The following is a 21,624-nucleotide window of genomic DNA, read 5'->3' on the forward strand; positions in this document are numbered from 1 at the left end:
TTAGAATAGTGGGGTAAAACACGACCGGCTATTAGGGCTCGGGGAAGAGGGTGGGGCCATGTGGAGAACCCCAGAACGCTAGATCAGGACTCTAGGAGGGGCGAATTTGGGGCCCTGGGCTGCAAGTTCTACACCCCTGTTTTAAAGAAATATAAAAATAGGAGGGACAACGTACAGATACGCTCCGTCCTCTTATCTCCATATGTTCAGAGCACCCAAACTTGTTCTGGTATATGAACCACACAAATCAGAAAATCTCTGTCATCGTACTGTATTCGCTGCCTTATTACGAGTGCGAGCCGAATCTCTGTGCAATTACGCACACACACACACACACACACACACACACACACACACACACACACCAGCGCTTTTGGCCGTCGTGGTCTTTGAACGGCAGGGGAAAGAGGACAGCAAGAACCCCTTTCCCCATGGAAAGCACTAGGGAAACATCACCCAGTGTCCATGTCAAAAGATCCAGTGTTTATATCACATTCTCAGTCCTCCTTAACAACAACCCTCAAAGGTAGGCTGGTGTTATCTGAATATCAAAGTGTGTGTGATGCTGTCAGGAACCCAAGACTGCTTACATAGTCCTCCTCCTCTCTGTTTTATCCTCACAACAACCCTGTGAGGTAGGTAAGGCTGAGAAGCGGTGACTGGCCCAGAGTCACCCAGCGAGCTTCATGGCCCAGTGGGGGACTCAAACCTGGATCTCCCAAATCCCAGTCCAACACTCTAACCACTACGTCACGCTGGCTCTCTTTGTTCTTCCTCTGGAACGGTGCTTGGGAACTTGTTTTAGGTGGGGCAGCGAATTGCCCCATACTGGGCCCTCTGTGGGACGGATGACGTAAGTGGGTGTGCTTTATTGCCCCGCCTGCATCCATTTTGCCTTTCTCCATGCCTCTCTGAACTGAGAAAGGAACTCAACTGGTGCTGAAGAGCATCTCTGCCCAATATTAGCCGGGTCGCCAACTTTGCACAAGACGCACCATGCTCAACAAATGCGTTGCAGGGCCTGGTACTTGGAGGGGAAAATATGGACCTGTATATGTGGTCCATTCACCAACTATACACACAGATTTGCAGGAGGCACCGCAGGCGTGGACACCCTTGACCCAACCATGTCCACGCTGCAAGGACACCATTCCAGCAAGGACGCCATGCTAGTTAGTAGCCAAGGAGAGACATTCTAAGCTTTTAGAATGGGGGGGGGGCATTTGGAGAAACTGCTGAACGATTGGTGGTTGGGAGAAAGTGGGTGGGGCCATGGGAAGGGGCGTGGCTATCTGGGAAACTCCGGAGGACCGGATTGCAGCTGCCAGCTATGGTCCCCATGTCCTCGGTTCAACACCCTGGCTTAGGCAGCGTCCTCGCACCGCAAGCAAGTGGTGCAGACTGAGGATCTGGTTCCGAGGCGAAGGCTTTGTAGGGTCTGTCGGGTTTCCCACGAGCTCGTGACGCAGTGGCGGGGCGTACATACCGGCCGGACCCTGCCTCTCTCAGCACGTCATAGCAGGTCGCAGAGGGCACCGGCGTCTTCCGAGTGGTCACAGTTGTGCACGTTCCAGCGGATGTGGGAGCAGCGCAGGAGGGAGGGCTCGTCGCCTTTGCACTTGAGGTTGTCGAGGAAAATGTAGCCGGAGCCCTGGCCGTAGCGGGCCTCCCCCGTGGCGTCGATGGCACCCCCACAGCCCAGTTGCCGGCACACCACCTTGACGTCCTTCAAATCCCAGGCGTCGTCGCACACCGTCCCCCACTGGGAGAGGTAGAACATCTCCACCCGGCCTTCGCAGCGGTGGCTGCCGTTGACCAGGCGCAGGAAACCTGCAAAAGTCGGGCAACTGTGTCTCCTCGATCCATGTCCTGCACTCCCCCTAAAAGATCAGGTGCGCGGTCTGGGAGATAGGGTCTGCAACCCTATCTGGAGAGGATGGATCTCGCCTCAGTTATCCTTGCACGAGGCTGGACTATTGCAATGCGCTGCATGTGGGGCTGCCTTTGAAGACGGTTCGGAAACTTCAGCTGGTGCAGAACGCGGCTGCCTGAGTACCGGTGGGGGCAAGGCGATTCGATCACAGAATGCCTATACTGTGGCTGCTGCATTGGCTACTGGCATGTTTCTGGGCTCAATTCAAAGTGCTGGTTTTGAAGCCTTAAATGCTTTGCAACCAAGGCCGTAGCTAGACCTAAGGTTTATCCCAGGATCATCCCGGGTTCGTCCCTGCCTGAGTGCTGGATGCCCTGTGTGGCACTCAGATGAACAGGTTTGAACCCAGGACAATCCTTGGATAAACCTTAGGTCTAGCTACGCCCCAAGTTACTTCACCCATATCAGCCTGCCCACACTTTAAAACCAGAAAGAGAGACCTTTCTCATTCCACCCCCCATGTGAGCATGGGGCAATTAGGTGGGTGAACTGGATTTCCTAGCAATGGACATCCCTACAATAGACTGGTATTAGGGAATGGGGTTGGTTCTTTACTACTCTGGAGGTTCCACATGGACCTCTGGCCCGACTGGAATCCACCTGGAGAAGAGCCTTCAGAGTGGTGGCCCCTTTTCTTTGGAACTCCCTGCCCCTGGAGGTCAGGCAGTCGCCAACACTCGGTTCCTTCCGCCGCCTCCTGAAAACAGTCCTTAACTAACCCACCACAGTTTTTGTTGGTATTTTATCGGTACTCTGCTTTTAAAAAGAACTATTTTAATACAGCGTTTTAAACTTTTTATTCTTTTTCCCTTATGTTCACTGCTCCGGAATCTGCCTTAGATGTGGAGCGGTATAGAAATATAAATAAATAAATACTTGGGAGGTTCATTCTCCTACACTTCTCTGTGTTCGGCTCATCCAGCCAGGCCCAGTCTGATGGATTTCTCTCCTAAGGTGGCTAAAGTCGACTCTAGAAATAAACCTTTTCAGGCGTAGGAAGCATTGATCCCATTTTAATTCTGGGGTGGAGGGGACCTGTCGTTAAGGGGCTGAAATCAGAAAGCCAGCAGTACAGAGTGGCCTAAATCGTCTAAATCGCGCAACTCTTAGCGCAAAGGCTGATGGGATACGGGGCGGAGCATTCGGAGAACTCAGGCGCTCATCTGACTGCTTTGTGGTTAGCATGTGGTTAAGGAAACCGGGAACTGGACGAGGTTAATAATGTCGTGTGCGAGCGCCTGGCTTGTGGCTATTGCTAACCACAGAGAACCACCCAGAGAGCTTTGGCTATTGGGCAGTATAAAAATGTAAGAAAGAAAGACAGAAAGAAAGAAGCATGGTTCAACTGACCACAGAGCCCTCAGTGTCGTCTGAACGGGCCCAAAGGCAGGTCTCCGAGAGTACGAGGGATTCTACACGTCGTACTGAGGGCGCTTCCATGCGCCCCCAGTGTGCCCCCAAAGCGATCGTGTAGCTTGCCTGTTCGAAGAGACGAGGAAGAGGCGTCCTTGCCGCTGCCGCCGTCCACCTACCTCCTCGCCGGCCGGGTCGGAGAGCTCGGCGGAAGAAGGCACCACTTCCATGCGCCCTCAGTACGACGTGTAGAATCCCCCTACCTGTTGCAGTAGGGCTATCCCCTGCAACGTTCTGTCTTAGGCAGTTGCCTACACCTGCCTCTTGCCCGGCTCCAAATAAAGAACAGGCATTTCAGCTGCTTTGAGGTCATCTGGGGAGAGACACTGGCCCTGGGCGGCACATACCATCCTTGGGACGAGTGGTGGTCGAGGTCGTAGTGGCAAAGGTGTCTTCCGAGAAAAGCTCATCGGATTCGCCTGCACCTGAGACCAGGAAGAAAACGTAGGTGACTTGAATAGCAAAGCAACCCATCCAGTTTCAGGCAATCTTTAAAAGGTTAAAGAGAGCGAGCAAGGAAGAGAGAGACCAGACCTACGTCTTTCAGTCTGGAGTACTTTTTAGAGCGGGTTACATTTTACTCTGTAAGGCAGGCATCGGGAACCCGGATGTTGAACTCCAACTCCCAGCAGCATGGCCCATGGGCAGGGGATTGGGGAGGTTGGGAGAGGGGGCACCTTTTGAGTTTGTGGCAGAGATGAGGTTCGAACTAGGGATTTCCTGATTCGTGGCTCGGCCTGATAGCCACGACACTGCTCCACGTCTCCCTCCCATTCCAGCCTTCCCCACCGGCTGCCCTCCAGGTGTGTCAGGCTATCATTCCCAGCATCCCCAGGCCAGCACTGGGAGCTGCAGTCCAACACAACTGAAGGACACCAGGTTGAGGAAGGCTCATTCCAAAAAACAGGCAGGGTAGAAATGATAGGAAGCGACTCAGCCCCGGGCCTGACCCTCACCTCTGCATATGACTCCGGCATCTTCATGGTGGCCACAATTGTGCTGTCCCCAGCCCAGGTGAAAGCAGTCAGCCAGGTCGGCTTCTGTGCCGGAGCAATCCACGTTGTCCAGAAGGACGGGCCCGACGCCGTAGCCAAAGTAGCCCAGCACGGTGGCCACGATCGCCGAGCCGCAGCCCACCTCCCGGCAGACCACCTGGGCGTTGGGGAAGTCCCAGTCGTCGTCGCAAACGGTGCCCCAGGTGTCTCCGTACAGGACTTCCACCCGGCCCTGGCAGCTGCTGTTCCCATTCGCCAGTCGAATGCCGCCACCTGCTGGCAAAACAGGAGGAGGAGGAGGACGGCACGCAATAGAACATCCAGATGTTCCGGACTACAACGCCCACCACGTGCTGGCCAGGGGCGATGGGAGATGTAGTCCAAAATGTCCGGAGAGACCCATAGGAGGAACGTTACGATGCTCACAAATACCCTGCTTTTTGCACACAGTCTACTGCGGCAAGAGCTAGGGTGGCCAGGCGTCCTCCTTTACAGAGGGACACTCCTCTCTTTGAAGGTGCCCTCTCTTTGAAGGGAGCAAGCAGGTGGGCCTCAAAGTTGTCCGTCCGCATTTACCACCTGGACAGCCAGGTCAACAGCTCACTGGTTCACGGTCTGCCCCGCTAGGGTGAGATGCATTGGATTTATATTTAAATAAGAGTCATTCTTTCCAATATTTGCAGCTCTAGGTCTAAGTTAGCCTCTGCCTCTTTTTTGGGGTGTGTGTGATGCAGTAATGGACCATCCTTACCGAGAGCTAATACTTTGGGTGGGGGGAAACCAGGCAATTGCGCTGCAGCGGATGTCCAGAGCCTCACCCAGCAGGCTGGCTTGCCACATGTTGAGGTCAGACCCATTATTATTATTATCATCATCATCATCATCATTTATATACCACCCCACAGCTGAAGCTCTCTGGGTGGTTTACATAAGTTAAAAACCATGAACATTAAAAAGAAATATACAAAATTTTAAACCATAAAAAGCATAAAATACAAACAAAAACAGACAATATCCATTTAAAACAACTATTCTGGGGTCAGTTAAGAAACTCAGCATATGCTGTTAAATGCCTGGGGGAAGAGAAAAGTCTTGACCTGGCGCCGAAAAATAACAATGTTGGCGCCAGGTGAGCCTCGTCGGGGAGATCATACCAAAATTGAGGGGCCACCACTGAAAAGGCCCTCTCTCTTGTTGCCATTCTCCGAGCTTCCCTCAGAGTAGGCACCCGGAGGAGGACCTTAGATGTTGAGCGTAGCATACGGGTAGGTTCATGTCGGGAGACGCGTTCCATCAGGTATTGTGGTCTCAAGCCGTGTAAGGCTTTATAGGTTAAAACCAGCACCTTGAATTGGCACCCTTACCATCTGAAGAAGACCCTCTCCTGGACAGAAGCCCACGAGATCCAGAGAGTCTAAAATGACCTAACTTCTCTGCTGCCTAAATGCAACAATGGCAGCTAGTTGGCTCAGTTGACCTCAGTGGTATAGCGAGAACTGGACCTGCAGGCCAAGATCCATGGCCCAGAGTCTGGGGCGCGGATGGATGACCCAAAAGACTACCCAAAGAGCCACGTTCTGCTCCTCTCCATATCTCCAACCCTCCTCTTTGAGGATTTCACAGCTGTGATGCAATGGGGGTTGGGTGCTCCACTGTCATTGGGCAGTGCATCCGCTCCGGGTTTCAGTCCAAACCAGTCCGAACTCTAAAGGAGCTCTCCATGGTGCAGAAGCTCCTTTAGAGTTTTGAGCAGTTTGGACTGAAATCCGGAGCGGATTCACCTCCCCACTGTCATCGGACCCACTAGCATCCAGTGCTACAATGCAAATCAGAACATGACACTCCAGGCCTCATTCCCAGCCCCAAAGAGCCCCAGAACTTACTTTTTTTTCCCAGCAGGTGAAGGGCTGAGGTCATCGTCATCTCCGTCTCAGGAGACGCCTGATCTCCACCGTCCGTAACTGCAAAGAAATGGACTGTCAGAGCCCCGTTCGGTCTCCAAGGGTAGTCCAAGTCAGACAGCTTTGGAAACTCTCAAGTAGGATGGGTTGAAGAGAACCATTCCCTGTGATTCGACTCTCAGCACGCAGAATCAGAGGGTTGGAAGAAACCTTAAAGGTCATCTGCTCCAGCTTCCTGCTAATGCAGGAAGTCTATCATGACATCAACCCTGGTAGGTGGCCATCCAGACTTGGCCGCCTACACCTAACAGAGGAGACTCCGCCATTTTCCGAGGAAGCCTGTTCCACAGTCAAGCAGCTCAGATAGTCAAGATGTTCCTCCAAAGCTTTGATTCAGCCTTTCCCAACCTGGTGCTCTTCAGAAGTTTCGAACCAGCTTCCATCATCCCCAGCCACCATTGGGCAATGTTCAGGGATTCTGGGAGCTGTAGTCCAAAACATCTGGAGGGCACCAGGTCGAGGGGTGTGCCAGATGGGTAAAGTCTGCTTTAATTCCTCACATCCTTTGCGCCAGCCTTTGGCGGATCTCGGGGTGCTAGTAAAAAAACAAAGTAGATCTCACAGGCCTGGCATCTGTCCAGCCCTGACATAAACTGTCCATGATGGGATTTCCTGGGGCTAGGATAGAGCCCGGCGTGTTTCCTTACCTGTGGCCATGGCCGTGAACGACTCCTCGTAGATGTGGGCCCCTGAGGTGGTGACGGCAGCCCTGACTGTTGTCATCCCGAGCCCTGGGAGGACACAGCAGCAGAAAAAAGACGTCACACGGTGTCATCACACCAGCAGCAGACTCTGAGCCAGGGGTTGCGTGATGCGGAGCTAATTCCAACTTCCCTTAATGCCAAACCAACTTGGACATAATGACATTTTATGTTGCTGAAGTAACAAAGTGACTTTCAATCTGTAAAAAGTGCTAATATTACATTATTTCAATTTTTCCGAAAATTTTCATTTTTTCCGGAACAAAATGGGGGGAAAGCGTTTCCCCCCCCCCCCCCCATGGCTTCAAAATTTCTGGAAATTTTACATCTCTAGTCGTAGCAACTAAGAACTACCAAAAATACATTACAAAAGATAACAACAGATTCATGTAGAAAATGTCATGAGTTCCAAGAAACAATAGCCCATGTAACACAGCCTTCCTCAACCTGGGGCGCTCCAGATGTGTTGGACTGCATCTCCCAGAATGCCCCAGCCAGCTGGCTGGGGCATTCTGGGAGTTGCAGTCCAACACATCTGGAGCGCCCCAGGCTGAGGAAGGCTGATGTAACAGAAGGATGTAAAATTCTGGCAGGAGTGGACTAGACAGACAGACACAAATACAGCTTCAAAAATAATTCACCAACAACTGGCCATCAAATTCAAGCTCCCCAAACAACCTTCACCATACTATACATATTCACCCAAAACAGACGTGGCGAATGCAGATCATAAAATGTACAGGGAGAGAAAAGACAATACCTTGCAACCGACCAGACACAACAGTTATAGACAAAAAAAAAAAGAAAAACACACGTAGCTCGCTGACAATAGCAATACCTAATGACAAAAATGTTGCAGACAAGGGAAAGGAAGAGCGCGAAATATACTCCACCAGCCATGTAAGTTAAAGATCTATGGCAACAGGAAGCATCACATCAAAAAAACTCTACAGAAAACTATCAGAAGCTGGACCTACCAAAATACATCCACACCAACATCCAGAAAGCAGTCATACTTAAAACATGCTCAATTGTCAGGAAATTCCTGAATAAGTAAATGACAGCATGACTTGGCAAAGCCGGTCATGTCTGTCTAGAAGAGATATGATGACGATGATGATGATAACATAAAATTTGGCGTTTTTAAACACACACACCCATCCCATCTCACCCATGGTCTCCCATAGCTGCTCCTAGCTGTGAGAGGGAATCTCTCCATCTCCTCCAGAAATGGGGTAAATCATTCTCCACCACCCCCAAAAAACAAATCTGTGAGCTTAACCAAGTGTCCGTGGGATTTTGGCTTCCAGGTTGGAGGCCTGTACGCTTAGGGGGTCTCACCGGAGCAGATGACCCCGGCATCCTCATGATGGCCGCAGTTATGGATGCCCCAGCCGAGGCTGTAGCAGGACGAGAGGTGTGGCTCGCTTCCGTCACAGTTCACGTTGTCTAGGAGGATGTGCCCCGTGCCGTAGCCGAAGTAGGCGTTGGTCCGGTAGTCCACGGCGTGGCCACAGCCGATCTGCTTGCACACCACGCCAGCATCCTTGAGCCCCCAGTCATCGTCACACACCGTGCCCCAGTTCCCTTTGTAGAAGATCTCCACTCGGCCTTGGCAGGAGTTGGCACCATTCACCAGCTGAATGCTCCCATCACCTGGAGGAGACCAGAGAAACATGGGGCCATTCTAAATGATCCCCCTCTGGGGATGTCAGAGAATATCCAGTTTGAGCTCAAGATCAGTGGGTTTCCACCAGCTTGGCCCTGACAGATGCCAGCTGGGGGGGGGGTCCCCACTTACCAGTGAGCCTCCATTCTTGTGTAAACGCCACCATTTATGGCCACCATTTTGCGCAAAATGAGAATGAACAAAAAAAAGCTTGGCCACCATTTCCCACAAAATGGGGGTCGCAGAGAGGAAGGAACAGCGCTCACATAGTGCTGGGCATCTGCGGACTATCCGGCAGCTCTCCCCACATTTATTTATTTATTTATTACATTTTTATACCGCCCAATAGCCGAAGCTCTCTGGGCGGTTCACAAAAATTAAAACTTCTCTTCAAGCATTTTAAAACACAAATACAAAATACAATATAAAAAGCACAACCGGAATAAAACCACACAGCAAAAAATTAATATAGGTTAAAATATGAGATTAAAACAGCTAAGTTTAAATTTAAGTTAAATTAAGTGTTAAGATACTGAGAAAATAAAAAGGTCCACACATTGGACCTTTGCACATTGGAGTCGAGAAAGTGGCGGGGGACCAGTAAACAGTGTGCAGGGTGGGTGCGGGAGGATTCGCCCATCCTTACGGACCCCGTCATGATGATTTGTAATTTTGAGTGGTTCTGCTAAAACTGGAATGCAGAACTCCTGGCCTGTGAGCCTTGAGCTTCGGCTATTGGGCGGTATAAAAATGTAAATAAATAAATAAATAAATAAAATAATCCAGCCTCTGGAATGATGGGATGATTTAGTAGCGATGCCTCCTTTTAGAAAGACAATTAGCAGAGAAAAACAAAAAGGCAAAACAGAATGAGCATTTACCAGCCCCACATGCGCACAAGGCTATTTTAGAAGGAAAGGGGACCGCACCCTTCTTTGGTGAAGAAAGGGGGAAATGGTTTTACTCACAAATAATCTTGCATATAGAATGCAGGTGCAGCGTAGAGTTTCAAAAAGGAGTTTGTCCAGTCTGTTTTGTGTTCCATTACACAGGCAGGAGCAAGAGGGGAAGCAGAAGTGCTCCCAGCAAATGGTGAGGTCAGAGAGGGGGAAAAGCAAGGGGAGGAGCAAAAGGAAGAAATCACAGGAAACCACCCTGTAGGGTATAGAGATCCTAGGGCTAGCTGTGGCCAAAATTTCCATGAATGAACTAACACCGCCCCCTGCCGGTCATTTGCAGTTGATGTTGCAAGACTTCCGACACAGGGCTCCGCAATCCAGCCCGTGGAGCCTTTCCCTGGGGAGAGCCCAATGACATCAGTGGGTGTGGTCAAACCCACTGACATCATACAGCCTGCAGAAAACCTCGGGGGCCCATTCTGGTTCTGCACCCCAATAACATTCTGCATCCCTGTTCTGAAAAGAGGAGAGATTTAAGTCCACTACAAATAATAATTTTAAACACTACTACTACTACTACTACTACTACCAGCTAAAGATGATCATTGAGATAACTCCCCGATGCACTCACGTTTCCCGTTTTGCAATGAGGCCGTGACCGATTTGCCGGTGGGGGCCCTCGCTGCTTGGGTGGGCATCAGTTCTGCAAAGAGAACCAAAGAAGAAACACAAATTTTGGCATGGCTGCAGAATCCCCTACAACGCAACAGGATTTCATATTTTTACTGCCGTTTTATGCCTACTTGGGAGGGATTTCACCTTGGAAGATGACCAAGAAATACTTAAAATAAATACAATATAAATAAACTTTCAGTGATCGGTGAAGAGAGGGACTGAGGAACACCTCGGACACTGAGCGCAAGTGTATCCCACATCCTTGTCTGTGTAAGGATGGAAGGTGTGTTTTAATACAAACTGTGGTGTAGTGCAGTCTGGGCTCATAGGAGTGCAGCACCTGCATTTTTTAATTTTCTGGGACGGTGACGTCCTCTGCCAACTCTCACCCTTCCGCAGACTTCTCTGTTCGCTCCGAGCTGAGCTGCAATCCTCACCACAGTGTCGTGTACTGTAGCGGCTCTAGCTTTCTCTGGGAGACGAATGAGGTAAAGGGCTAGGCAATTTATAAAGCTTTACTGCAATTAATAAACGTTTCTGTAACGCAATCTAGGCATTTTCTGAGAAACTCCCCCTTATCCAAAAACTATGTAAACTAAGCAAGACAATTGTTCATTTAAAGAAAAGAAAAGGTTTTAAAAATATCTATAACTTCAAGGTGGTTGATACGTGGGCGATTTCTCATGTAATCTGTCCGCCTGTCTCTTTGCCACTAACCTTGCTGAACGTTTTAGTTTCTGGCAATTCTTAGCATCTAGTAAGGTTTCTAAATGCTCACCCCCAGAAGTTGACTCCCTGTCCCCGGAAAGCATAGAATTTGGTTTTGAAGAGATAGACTCTGGAGGGGGCAGATTTCCAGCTGAAGCCTCTCCCGTGTGAACCTCCTCCCCCATTGGCTCGGCATCTTCTGAGTCTGTTTCTGATTGATTGATTGCATCACCTGCTCTCAATATAGGAGCAGTAGGGTTGTATATGACAAATAGCTGTAGGGGAAATGAATCTTCCCAGCAACAATATATAGTTCTTTATTGTAATGCATTCTAGGATGGTGTCATGATTTCAAGTGCTCTTGCTGAGATACAAGACAATAAAGAGGTCCGCTGTGCAATCCATAAAACCTTTATTCAGTAAATAGACACCTCTTCGCACCTGAAGGGAGTGTAAATGCTAGGAACTATCCTCTAAGGTGATTTAGCCTAACAAAGCAAGGCTGTTGTCCATCAACTAAAAGGGCAGTTTCTCGCTGTGCTTGACAGGCTTTTTCCAGACCCCTCCTTCAAGGAGGGTCTCCAAGGTGTAACTCTGCCATGTGGCTATTCTAGCAGACTGCCTCCTACCTCCTCTCAACTCTGCCTGCTTGACCCTGCAGCGGACTTTGTGGTCCGTCAGTTCTGATGCTCCCTCTCCCTCCAACAGAGTTCCCAGGGAGGAGGAGGAAGACGATCTCTGAGCCGGGGGCCCCTGTTCGATAAGTTCCTGGGAAGATTCCTCCTTGACTCCTGGAGAGCCTTGGAGAATTTCCACCCCTGCTTCCTGTCCCAGCTAGTCTTCTTCTTCAGGCTCCGAGTCCAATTCAGGATCACCACCAGGGGATACAAGCCCTAACTTCTTCCCCCACCACATCTGCATTGCAACCCAACAGGCCCCAACTTTTGTACCGTTACATGTGACGGCCACGTCCTCGTAGTGGTAGCAGTTGTGGATGCCCCATCCATGGCTGCTGCACTCACTGAGGGCCGCCTCCCGCCCTTTGCAGTCCACGTTGTCGAGGAAAATGGGCCCTCGCCCCTGGCCGAAGGAGAGGGTGGCCGGCATGGCGATGGCGTGGCCGCAACCGAGCTGGCGGCACACCACGTTGGCATCCACGATGTCCCAGTCGTCGTCGCACACCGTGCCCCAGGTGCGGTTATAGAAGATCTCCACGCGCCCCTGGCAACGGCTGCGCCCGTTGACAAGCCGTAGGTCTGGAAGAAGGAGGTTGCCAGTCAGGGCCAGCTCCAACATCCCTCCAGATGTTTTGGACTGAAACCTGAAGCTTCACACCTTGAGTTCAGGCTGAAACCCGAAGCGGAAGCACCTCGGATAGCTCCTTTAGAGTTCTGACTGACTGATTCGGACTGAACCCCGAAGCTTCACACCTTGAGTTCAGGCTGAAACCCGAAGTGGAAGCACCTCGGATAGCTCCTTTAGAGTTCTGACTGGTTCAGATTGAAACTCGGAATGGATTCACCACCCCAGTGACACCACCATCAGCCTCCACTGACTAGCGGCCAGCCCACATCGGTTCCGTGGGATCCTCGGAACCTCCATTTTCACCGCAAAACAGTTGGGAGAGGTGTAAGCTGCAAACGTTCTGCAACTCCTTTGTTGGGCCACAACTGCTCTCAGGGTAGTGCCCCAAATTAGAAACCATGGTGGGCCGTCTCCAGAGACCCGGCCTCGCTACTGTAGAATGCCCTTGCTTCGGGCTCTTGGCTAGTTCGAAGCCTCCTCTTGGGACTGTGCCAAGCACCGTTTAGGAATCCCAGGCACTATTAAGGACTTGCTTTCCCAACTCTTACATGAATCATGATCCATGAATCACAACTTCCAGATTCACTAATATTCACTGTGTGTGTGTGTGTTGCAGTAAACTCTCACCTGGAATGGGCGTCTGGGCCACCTCGGAGCCACCAGCTGAAATGGAAAAGATAATGGTTAATTACCTGGATTACGTCCCAGTTCCGTACTTAATGGACAAGTGGTGTAATAGAGGCAGGGCTCACAGGGACAGCCCTGGCACTTTTTTAATTAGCAGGGACATTGGTGTCATCTGTCACCCCACTCAGATGTCTCTGTTCTTGTTGAGCTTAGCTGCCATCCTCAAAGTAGCTAGAGGGGAAATGAATCTTCCGAGCATCAATATATTGTACCTTGTTGTAACACAAAGGATATTGGGTTGGTCTGGTCTGGAATGGACCCCTGGCGAGATGAAAACTCCTAGAACTCCAGTGAGTTGATCTGGATCAATGCAGCGGCCTGCATTTTGAGACTCCCCTTGAGGGTGTGGCTTCAGAGGCCATTTCGATGCGTGCCTGTGGTTCAAACCTTACCTCTCCACCACAGCTGGTTATATTTTGTGTTTAACTCACATAGGCATGATGCAAGTTGCAGTCCAACCTATCTAGAGGGCACCAAGTAAGAGAAGGCTGATGTACTCCCAGCAGCCGAAGGTCTCCAACACCTTGGACAAAAAGAGGTCTTTCCTGGCCTTGATACCTCACATCCTTTACCTGGATGAAATCTCACCTGGAATAGGCATCTGGAGCACCTTGGAGCCACTGGCTGAAACAGAAGAGGTAGTTCTTAGTTATATGAATTACATCCCAGTTCCATTCTTAGTGGGTGTTGTTGTTGTCATGGAATCAGAGTTCACAGGGATGTATCGCTGGCCCTCTTTTATTGGCCGGGATGCTGATGTTATCTGCCACCCACTTCAGACGTCTGCGTTCCCTCTGAGCTTAGCATCAATCCCCGTAGCCAGAACTGGTTGGGTTCATATGGATCGACATAACGGCCTGCGATTCTGGATTCTGTATGTGGACGTGGCCAGGTGGATTGTCATGCTGAGCTCCTGCACTGACGAATTTATCACTACACTGTCGGGATAGCCATCACAGGGAAATTCAGCCTTTTTTGGCTCAGCAGATTTCCCCCAAGGCTCGGCTTATATCATAGAATAGTAGAGTCAGAAGGGGCCTACAAGGCCATCGAGTCCAACCCCCTGCTCAATGCAGGAATCCACCCTAAAGCATCCCTGACAGATGGCTGTCCAGCTGCCTAGTGTGGAAAAGCCCACCACCTCCCTAGGTAACTAGTTCCATTGTCATACTGCTCTAACTGTCAGGAAGTTTTTCCTGATGTCCAGCTGGAATCTGGCTTCCTTTAACTTGAGCCCGTTATTTCATGTCCTGCACTCTGGGAGGATCGAGAAGAGATCCTGGCCCTCCTCTGTGTGACAACCTTTCAAGAATTTGAAGAGTGCTATCATGTCTCCCCTCAATCTTCTCTTCCCCAGGCTAAACCTGCCCAGTTCTTTCAGTCTCTCTTCATCGGGCTTTGTTTCCAGACCCCTGATCATCCTCATTTCCCTCCTCTGAACACGCTCCAGCTGAGCTGTGGTATTTTCCCCAGAATCTGATTTTTCGTGTTTGGCCACCCCGTAAAATTGCCATTTACGCAAATTGCAGCCGCAGTGAGTGGGTGCTCAGGGGACTACACGGAAGGCCCGTGATGGCCATGGATTGCCCACGTGTGGCCTAGCAATAGCTGAGTTCTTGGACAGGGCCCCTCAATCATTTGGGATATTGACAGTGTCAGGGGCACTCTCACAAAATGGCTGCCATGGCGGGGTCACCCATTCACAAAAGAGCTACCATGCTAGGCTTGGCCAGTCACAAAACACTTCATTCCCAGAAGGATAACAAGGGGGAAAAATACTTTCTGCAACCATTTCAGAGAAAGGAAACTGACGAAAGTGAGAGACTAGAAACCTGGCCAGGAAGGCCACATGGGTCCCAGCGGCATTCTGGGAATTGACGGTGTCTCTGAAGGCTGGTGGTTCACTTTGCAATATGTCAGGCAACCAATTTAATAATAATAATTTTTTAAAATGTAAAATATTAAATGAAAGGAAAATCAAGAAGGACAGAGAGACTGGTGTGTGCCAAAAGAGGTATTTGTGGGCACAGCGGTGCCCACGAGCACCGTGTTGGAGACCCGAGGCTTAACACAGTAATGGCACACTCACCGACGTAGAGCAATACTCAGTAACTAAGCCTCAGACGTGATTTGGGCTACCTGTTCCCCGGGGGAACAGAACTGGCTACATGTCCCTGTGCCTGAATTCATCCTCAAAATCACTCAGTGCAGATTAGATACTTGACACTAGCATTTTGACGTGCCGTGGAACAAACCTTGGGCCAGTTTGAAAGCTGGAAAAAGCATTTGGGGGATTGAGAAAAAGTGGATTTCACAAGCGGAGCGAGCATAAGACAAACATTCCAAGGGATCCCAATGAGGCAGTAGATCTAATTTCCGATTAGATCCCCAGGAAAAAAAAAAGAAGCCCTTTATGGCACTAGTTGCCTTCTGACATCTCTCTCTGTCTCTCTCTCTCTCTCTCTCTCTTTTTCTCTCTGGGCCAAATTAGATCTGATGCAATTAGCAACTGTATGAATGGGTGTCTGTGGTTTTCTTGGAGCACCGAAACAGCAGGCGCTGGGGAGGAGTGTTGGGTCTGATGCTATGCCTCCCTATGCCCCGCCAAGGTCCTGATCCAGCCTGAACCCACCCCTACACAGGTTTTTATGCCTAGTATAGCCCTCTACTTCCGTCTGAATATCTGAACATTGGAATTTCCCCTTCCCGCACACTGGGATGCCGGTACTTCCTCTGAGTTGTCTTGGGCATCCCACTTAAAAACTAGAGTCTCACGGATCCTTACTCCAAGGTAGGAAACCTTTTTGAAGTCAAGGACCAGGTAGGAAGCAGTCAGGGGCTATGTATCAGCACTGGATGGGACCAGAGGGAACGGGTTTTACAAAATCCACACACTCCTGGTTTTAAATGGAAGAAAAGCCCCAAGGGGGTTAGCAATGCAGGATCCGAAAAAGCATTTAAACGTAACACTAGTAGATCATATGATATGATATGATATGATATGATATGATATGATATGATATGATAGGGTGACCCTATGGAAAGGAGGACAGGGCTCCTGTATCTTTAACAGTTACATAGAAAAGGGAATTTCAGCCGGCGTCATTTGTATGCATGCAGAACCTGGTGAAATTCCCTCTTCATCCCAACAGTTAAAGTGGCAGGAGCCCTGCATAGTGTGACCAGATACAAAAGAGGGAAGGGCTCTTGCAGCTTTAACTGTTGGGATGGAGAGGGAATTTCACTGGGTGCTGCAGACATACAAATGACACCTGCTGAAATTCCCTTTTCTATACAACTGTTAAAGATACAGGAGCCCAGTCCTCCTTTCCATAGCGTCACCCTATGATATGAGTTATGATATGAACCATAGGCTGAAGCTCAGAAGGACAGCCCCTGTTTTGCACAGGTTCAATCCCCGGCAACTCCAGATAGGGCTGGCAAAGGATCATTCCTGAAACCCTGGAGAGATGCTGCTGCCAGTCCGTGTTGACAATACTGGGCTAGATGGACCCAGGGTCTGACTCTGTAGAAGGCAGCATCCTAGATTCCTGTTCCTAAGGATTGGTTGAGCACCAAAGCAAAGGGCTGTGCATGAGGTGTTCACCTGTCGGAAAAAGGTAAAGGAGAGGTCCGAGCGTTGGCAGGATCAGCAAGGCAGGTGTCACCCGGAGTCCAGGCTTCCGATCTCTCTCCCTGTGTCCCGGACAGGAACCAATGTTCATTTCTGCTTCTCGCAGGACTCCGCGGAAGATCTTCCGATGGTCTCCCAAGGAAATGACGGCAAAGCCGCGCCTGAGAAGTAAGGGAGACCTGGAGTATGAGCATCCCTCTCTCGTGACACATAATATACGTACTACTAAAATTAGCACTGCGTGTTCTTATGACGAACATGGCGTACTAGAACCCAACGGGGTCATCCCACGAAGCTGGATGGTGGGATATTGAGGACCGATAAAAGGAAGTCGTCTCAGGTCCAGGTTATCTGAAAGACCAGATCCTCCGTTACGAGTCTGGCCGTCCTCTGAGATCTTCAGGGGAAGCCCTTCTCTCGGTCCCACCACCATCGCAGGCATGCCTGGTGGGAACGCGGGAGAGGGCCTTCTCGGTGGCTACCCCAGGGCTTTGGAACTCCTGTCCCTGGGAAGCTAGACCGGCTGCCTCCCTGGTGTGTTTCCGGAAGTAGGCTAAAGCTTTCTTGTTTCTGTCCACGTTCTCCACACCAGGCATCATTTTGTTCCCTTCTATCACTTTCACTGAATGGTGACCCTAAGTTCCCCCTATCTACTTTCCTCTCACCCTGTGTCATTTTATATACCTCTATCATATCTCTCTTTACTCATTTTTTCCCCTAAGCTAAAAAGTCTCCAATGTTGTAACGTTTCCTTGAGGTGCAGCTTTTCCACTTCGACAATGTCCTTTCTGAGGTGCAGTGACCAGAATGGTAGTCAGTATTCCAAGTGTGGATGCAACATAGCTTTATATTTATTTACTAGCTGTACCCAGCGTAACATACGCCGTTGTAGCATATCTTAAAGTTAATTAATTAAATATCATTGCGGGGGCTGCTTGGAGGCCGCCGATACAGCGCTGTCTGGCAGACCTGGGCAGCAGGGAGGTCGGGGGGACGGGGAGCAGGTGTCCCCTTCTCCCTGGGGTTCCTGTCAGTCTTGGGCTGCCCACTCAGCTCGCATGAGATTAGGCCGGGGCCGGAGCTCGCAGCAGGTGAGCGGCCTTCCACCCAGCCACCGAGGGCCCCGGCCGTGCCTCGCTCATGCTCCGGACCGTGGTGCTGCCCCCTTCGTGGGGGGGGGGAGCGAAGAGGCAGAAAGGGGGGCAGGATTACCTTCGAAAGCCTGGAGGAGTTGGGCGAGGGGCTCAGCTACCTGTATCAGCTGACATTACACATTGTTACTGTTGCTTAGCAACCTGTATCAGCTGAAGCCTGTACGGAAACATACCTAAGCGTTTTATATATAGAGATGATTATTATTATTATTTCGAGTCTTTTTGATCAAGTCCTGGAGTGCGTCTGACTGACGTTTTTTAAAATTGATTTAGATATATGTTGTTGTGTGTGCAACCTGTTCCATGTCCTTAGGTGAATGGTATAATATGCAGGTGGATTCCTGCATTGAGAAGGGGGTTGGACTCGATGGCCTTGTAGGCCCCTTCCAACTCTGCTGTTCTATGATTCTATGATATATATCTTTATATAACGTATTTTAAATGGGTTTGAATAGCTTCAGCTATGGGTGGTATAGAAATATAATGAATGATTGATTGAATGTAAGCATTCTTGGCTGAGGAGCAACATAAAAAATACTTTTAATAAATAAATATGCTCCTACCCAGCCTCTGCTAACCTGGTGCCCTCCGGATGTTTCGGATTCCCAGTCTTTTTAGCCTCCACCAGCATGCCCAATGGTTAGGGATGGCACTTTATTTTATTTAATGTATTATTGTATTATATTGTATTTAATGTTGTTCCCCACCTCGATCCAGAGGGAGAGGCGGGTAAGAAATAAATAAATGTATTATTATTATTATTATTATTATTATTATTATTATTATTATTATTTTTACCGCGGGAGCCACACAGAACCCAACTCTTTTGGCCAACACACCGGCGTTACGCCCCAAAAGTCTCCCCCACTCTCGCTGCTAGGGTTCCGCACGCCGGCAGACAAACGGCATCTGGGGATGAAAAATAATCTAGTCCATAAGTTGGTGTGCTTGAATGCACCATTCATCCGCGGCGGTGCGCAGCTCCTCTGTGAATAATGTCGCCTTTTGTCCCGAGGGGCCCCGTCTGCCTTCCTCTCGATGGCAGATGAGACGGTGCGAGCCAACGTCATGTACCTGTCCAGGCTACAGGAAGGTCTTCAGCTTGGCTCAGCTGCGTCCACTGAACTCCCTTCTCTTCAGCGATCTTAACTATTTGAAGAGCCAAAAACTCCACTTTCCCCCCCATTTTTCTCGCTGCAAGCAGATGGAAAGTTGAAGCACCACCTAGCAAAGACAATTGGAATTCTTCCTGTTTGGAAATCTAATGTCCTGACCCATATATATAAACACACGTATACATATATGTTCAGGGACATCAAAGGATGCCACAGGAAGGATGGTCAAGAACTATTTTCCATGGCCCCAGAAATTAGGACCTCAAATAATGGGTATAAGTTAGAGCTACCTAGATTCCGATTAAATATAAGGAAAAGCTTCCTGGCGATAAGAACTGTGCAGCAGTGGAAGAGTCTACCTACCCATGGAGGCTGTGGCTTCTCCATCTCTGGAGGGTTTTAAGAAGAGGCTGGATAGTCACCTCTCCTCGATGCTTTCATTGGTTTTCCAGCACATTGCAGAGGGTTGGACTAGATCATCCTTGTGGTCCCTTCCAAATCAGCAGTTCTATGATTCTATATCCTTTGCTAACCATGCTTTCTGAGATATTTTTAACTGGCGAGGCCTGGGACTGAAGCAGCATGCAGGGCATGTGCTGTCCCATTAGGTACGTACCTTCCCTGTACACAGCCTCAGTCGGTCCGTCTGTATAATGGGAAGATTACAAACCTCCTCCCAGAGAACCGTTGGGGGAATGCGAACCCCAGAATATGCACAGTGTGTAGGTAGCTAGCTAGCGATAATTGCGCCATATTTTCACTGAAAAAGAGGGCATTTGAGTTCTACAGTCATCTTAACTCCTGGAGAATTGAAAGATAATTTGTCCAGCTTTATAAAATTACCCAAGAGCAAAACACAGGAAATCATAGAATTGGAGATAGGGATATTGGAGAAATCTTCAATAGATTCAAAGGAATTCAGATTTCTATGAAACCAGCTTGTAGATTACGCAGCTGACCAGATTTCCCTCCTGTGACATGGATTCCTTGGACAATGGAATATCTGACAATCCACAAGGATTTAATCAAATCTGTACATCTCTAGCTGGAAAAGACCTCAATGGAAATCCCTGATGGTTAGAGAACTTTTGATGAAGGAGAGTCCAGCACCTGCCGAGGCCACCCTTTTCACTGCCACCCTTTTCACTGCCAAACCTCTCGTATCATCAGAATGCTCTTCCTAAAGCTAACTCAAAAACTCTGTTTTTCTTGCAATATGGATCCATTGTTTCCAAACCTACAGCTGCAGCAACCACAAACAAATTTGTTCCACCATCTATGTGACAGCCCTTCAAATATTTGAAGATGGCTATCCCATCTCTTCTGAATCATCTCTTCTCCAGTCTGAAAATATCTGACTCCATCAACCTTTCCTCCATGGCATCTCTGTCGCCCTCCTCCGGACGCATTCATTTTGCTGAGCCTTGAAGGGTGTACCTCTCTGAAATCCAGAGCATGCTCCTTAAAATACCTGGAAACCCAATCTGGTTGCTGATTCCAAATATTTGAAAGGGCCCCTTGCCAAAAGTTGTACTTAAGTATCGGGTACCAGTGATGAAACGGGGATCAACTCACTCTGATATTTTGGAAATGTGGGACAAACATTCCTTTAACGCACATTGGGTAGCGTCCGTCTCTTGCAAATCATTTTACCAGTGAACCACAAACAAAGCTTTTGTCGTACAACGCTCCATCGACAGACTTTCAAATCCTTCACTTTATAATTCATTCACAATGATTACTTTTTAAAATACATGGTTTTAGAAGGCGGAAAGGTTATTCCATAGCACTAGAAACCAAAAAACAACCATCTGTGTTTTAACATCACATGTGAGTTTAATTTTTTTTCTAATTTCCCCCTCTAAAATGCTCAAGTAGTACTAGTGGAAGTTGTTATTATCAATTTCCCTTGCTATCTTCTCAAAGTTGTTGTTTCTACTGCTGCTGGAAAAACCAAAGGAAAAGAGAGTTGTAAAGTTCACATACCTGATTGCTATTCTGTTTTCCACTTTCTAAAGAATGCTGGGATTACATTTCAAAATTTAATCTTTGGAGATGAAGGGAGAGGTAAAAAGTGATTCATGGAAAAAAAAGATTTAAAAAAATAATACTAATTGTGTGTGGGGGGACTTTCTTGATGCCAAAATCTTTTTTTTTTCCTTTTCTTGCAAATTACGAAGAGGTGCGGAGAGAGAAAATAGCTCATCCATCAGTCGTGTGCTTCCGGTCTGTCATTGCGGTAACCTTGCGGAAAAGTATGCATGCAGTCAATGGAACAGGCTTAAAATTTTATTGTATGGCAACCGTCGTTTTTACGGTTGCACGTCTTCATTTGAATCCAAAAATGATCCACGTTAGCAGAAAGGTAGAGAGGAAAAAATACATATTCCAACAGGGACGCCTTTAAAGATACATTGTGCCCTAGAGAATGGGTCAGGTTTCTGGAGAGAGTCAAAGAAATGCAAGAGGTGTTTGCTCCAAGCTGCTGATAGAAAACTGGAGCCTAGTTTAGTAACACTCATGAGAAGAGGTGTCTTTTTTCTTTTTTTGGGTGTTTTTTTGGCAGAGGCATTTTATTCCGCTTTAAGAAGAAGGAAAAAAATGTCTAAACTGGGAGGAAGTCAGTAATTATTATTTGACCAGAACTATCCTGGCTGAAGGCCTTTAAGCATTCAGTGGTTCCAACACGCTAACATGCAAGTAGTGACGAAGGGGTGCCTGCTGGTATTTATTTATTTATTTATTATATTTATATACCGCCCCATAGCCGAAGCT

General features: G+C 48.8%; 1 protein-coding gene across 1 annotated transcript; it reads right to left on the reverse strand.

The window, feature by feature from the left end:
- Positions 1–1,512: 1,512 nt before the first annotated feature.
- Positions 1,513–16,671, reverse strand: SSC4D (scavenger receptor cysteine rich family member with 4 domains). Its single transcript, XM_063146563.1, has 10 exons — positions 16,554–16,671; positions 13,535–13,570; positions 11,905–12,210; positions 10,203–10,274; positions 8,345–8,659; positions 6,950–7,033; positions 6,225–6,302; positions 4,303–4,617; positions 3,694–3,771; positions 1,513–1,830 (listed from the first exon to the last, which is right to left on the reverse strand). Exons 1-10 carry the CDS (start codon positions 16,669–16,671, stop codon positions 1,514–1,516), a joined length of 1,719 nt encoding a protein of 572 aa, XP_063002633.1. The 3' UTR covers position 1,513.
- Positions 16,672–21,624: the final 4,953 nt, after the last annotated feature.

The sequence above is a fragment of the Elgaria multicarinata genome, chromosome 22 (genome assembly GCF_023053635.1).
Source record: "Elgaria multicarinata webbii isolate HBS135686 ecotype San Diego chromosome 22, rElgMul1.1.pri, whole genome shotgun sequence".
NCBI lineage: Eukaryota > Metazoa > Chordata > Lepidosauria > Squamata > Anguidae > Elgaria > Elgaria multicarinata.

Bases quoted from the DNA above. Each gene is read 5' to 3' on its own strand.
- SSC4D (XM_063146563.1), bottom strand. From the start codon at position 16,671: ATGAACATTGGTTCCTGTCCGGGACACAGGGAGAGAGATCGGAAGCCT. The intron at 10,275-11,904 runs GTACAAAAGTTG...TTCTCTTTGCAG, and splicing joins CGTGGCCGTCACATGTAACG to AACTGATGCCCACCCAAGCA. The intron at 7,034-8,344 runs GTGAGACCCCCT...GTGTCCTCCCAG, and splicing joins TGCCGGGGTCATCTGCTCCG to GGCTCGGGATGACAACAGTC.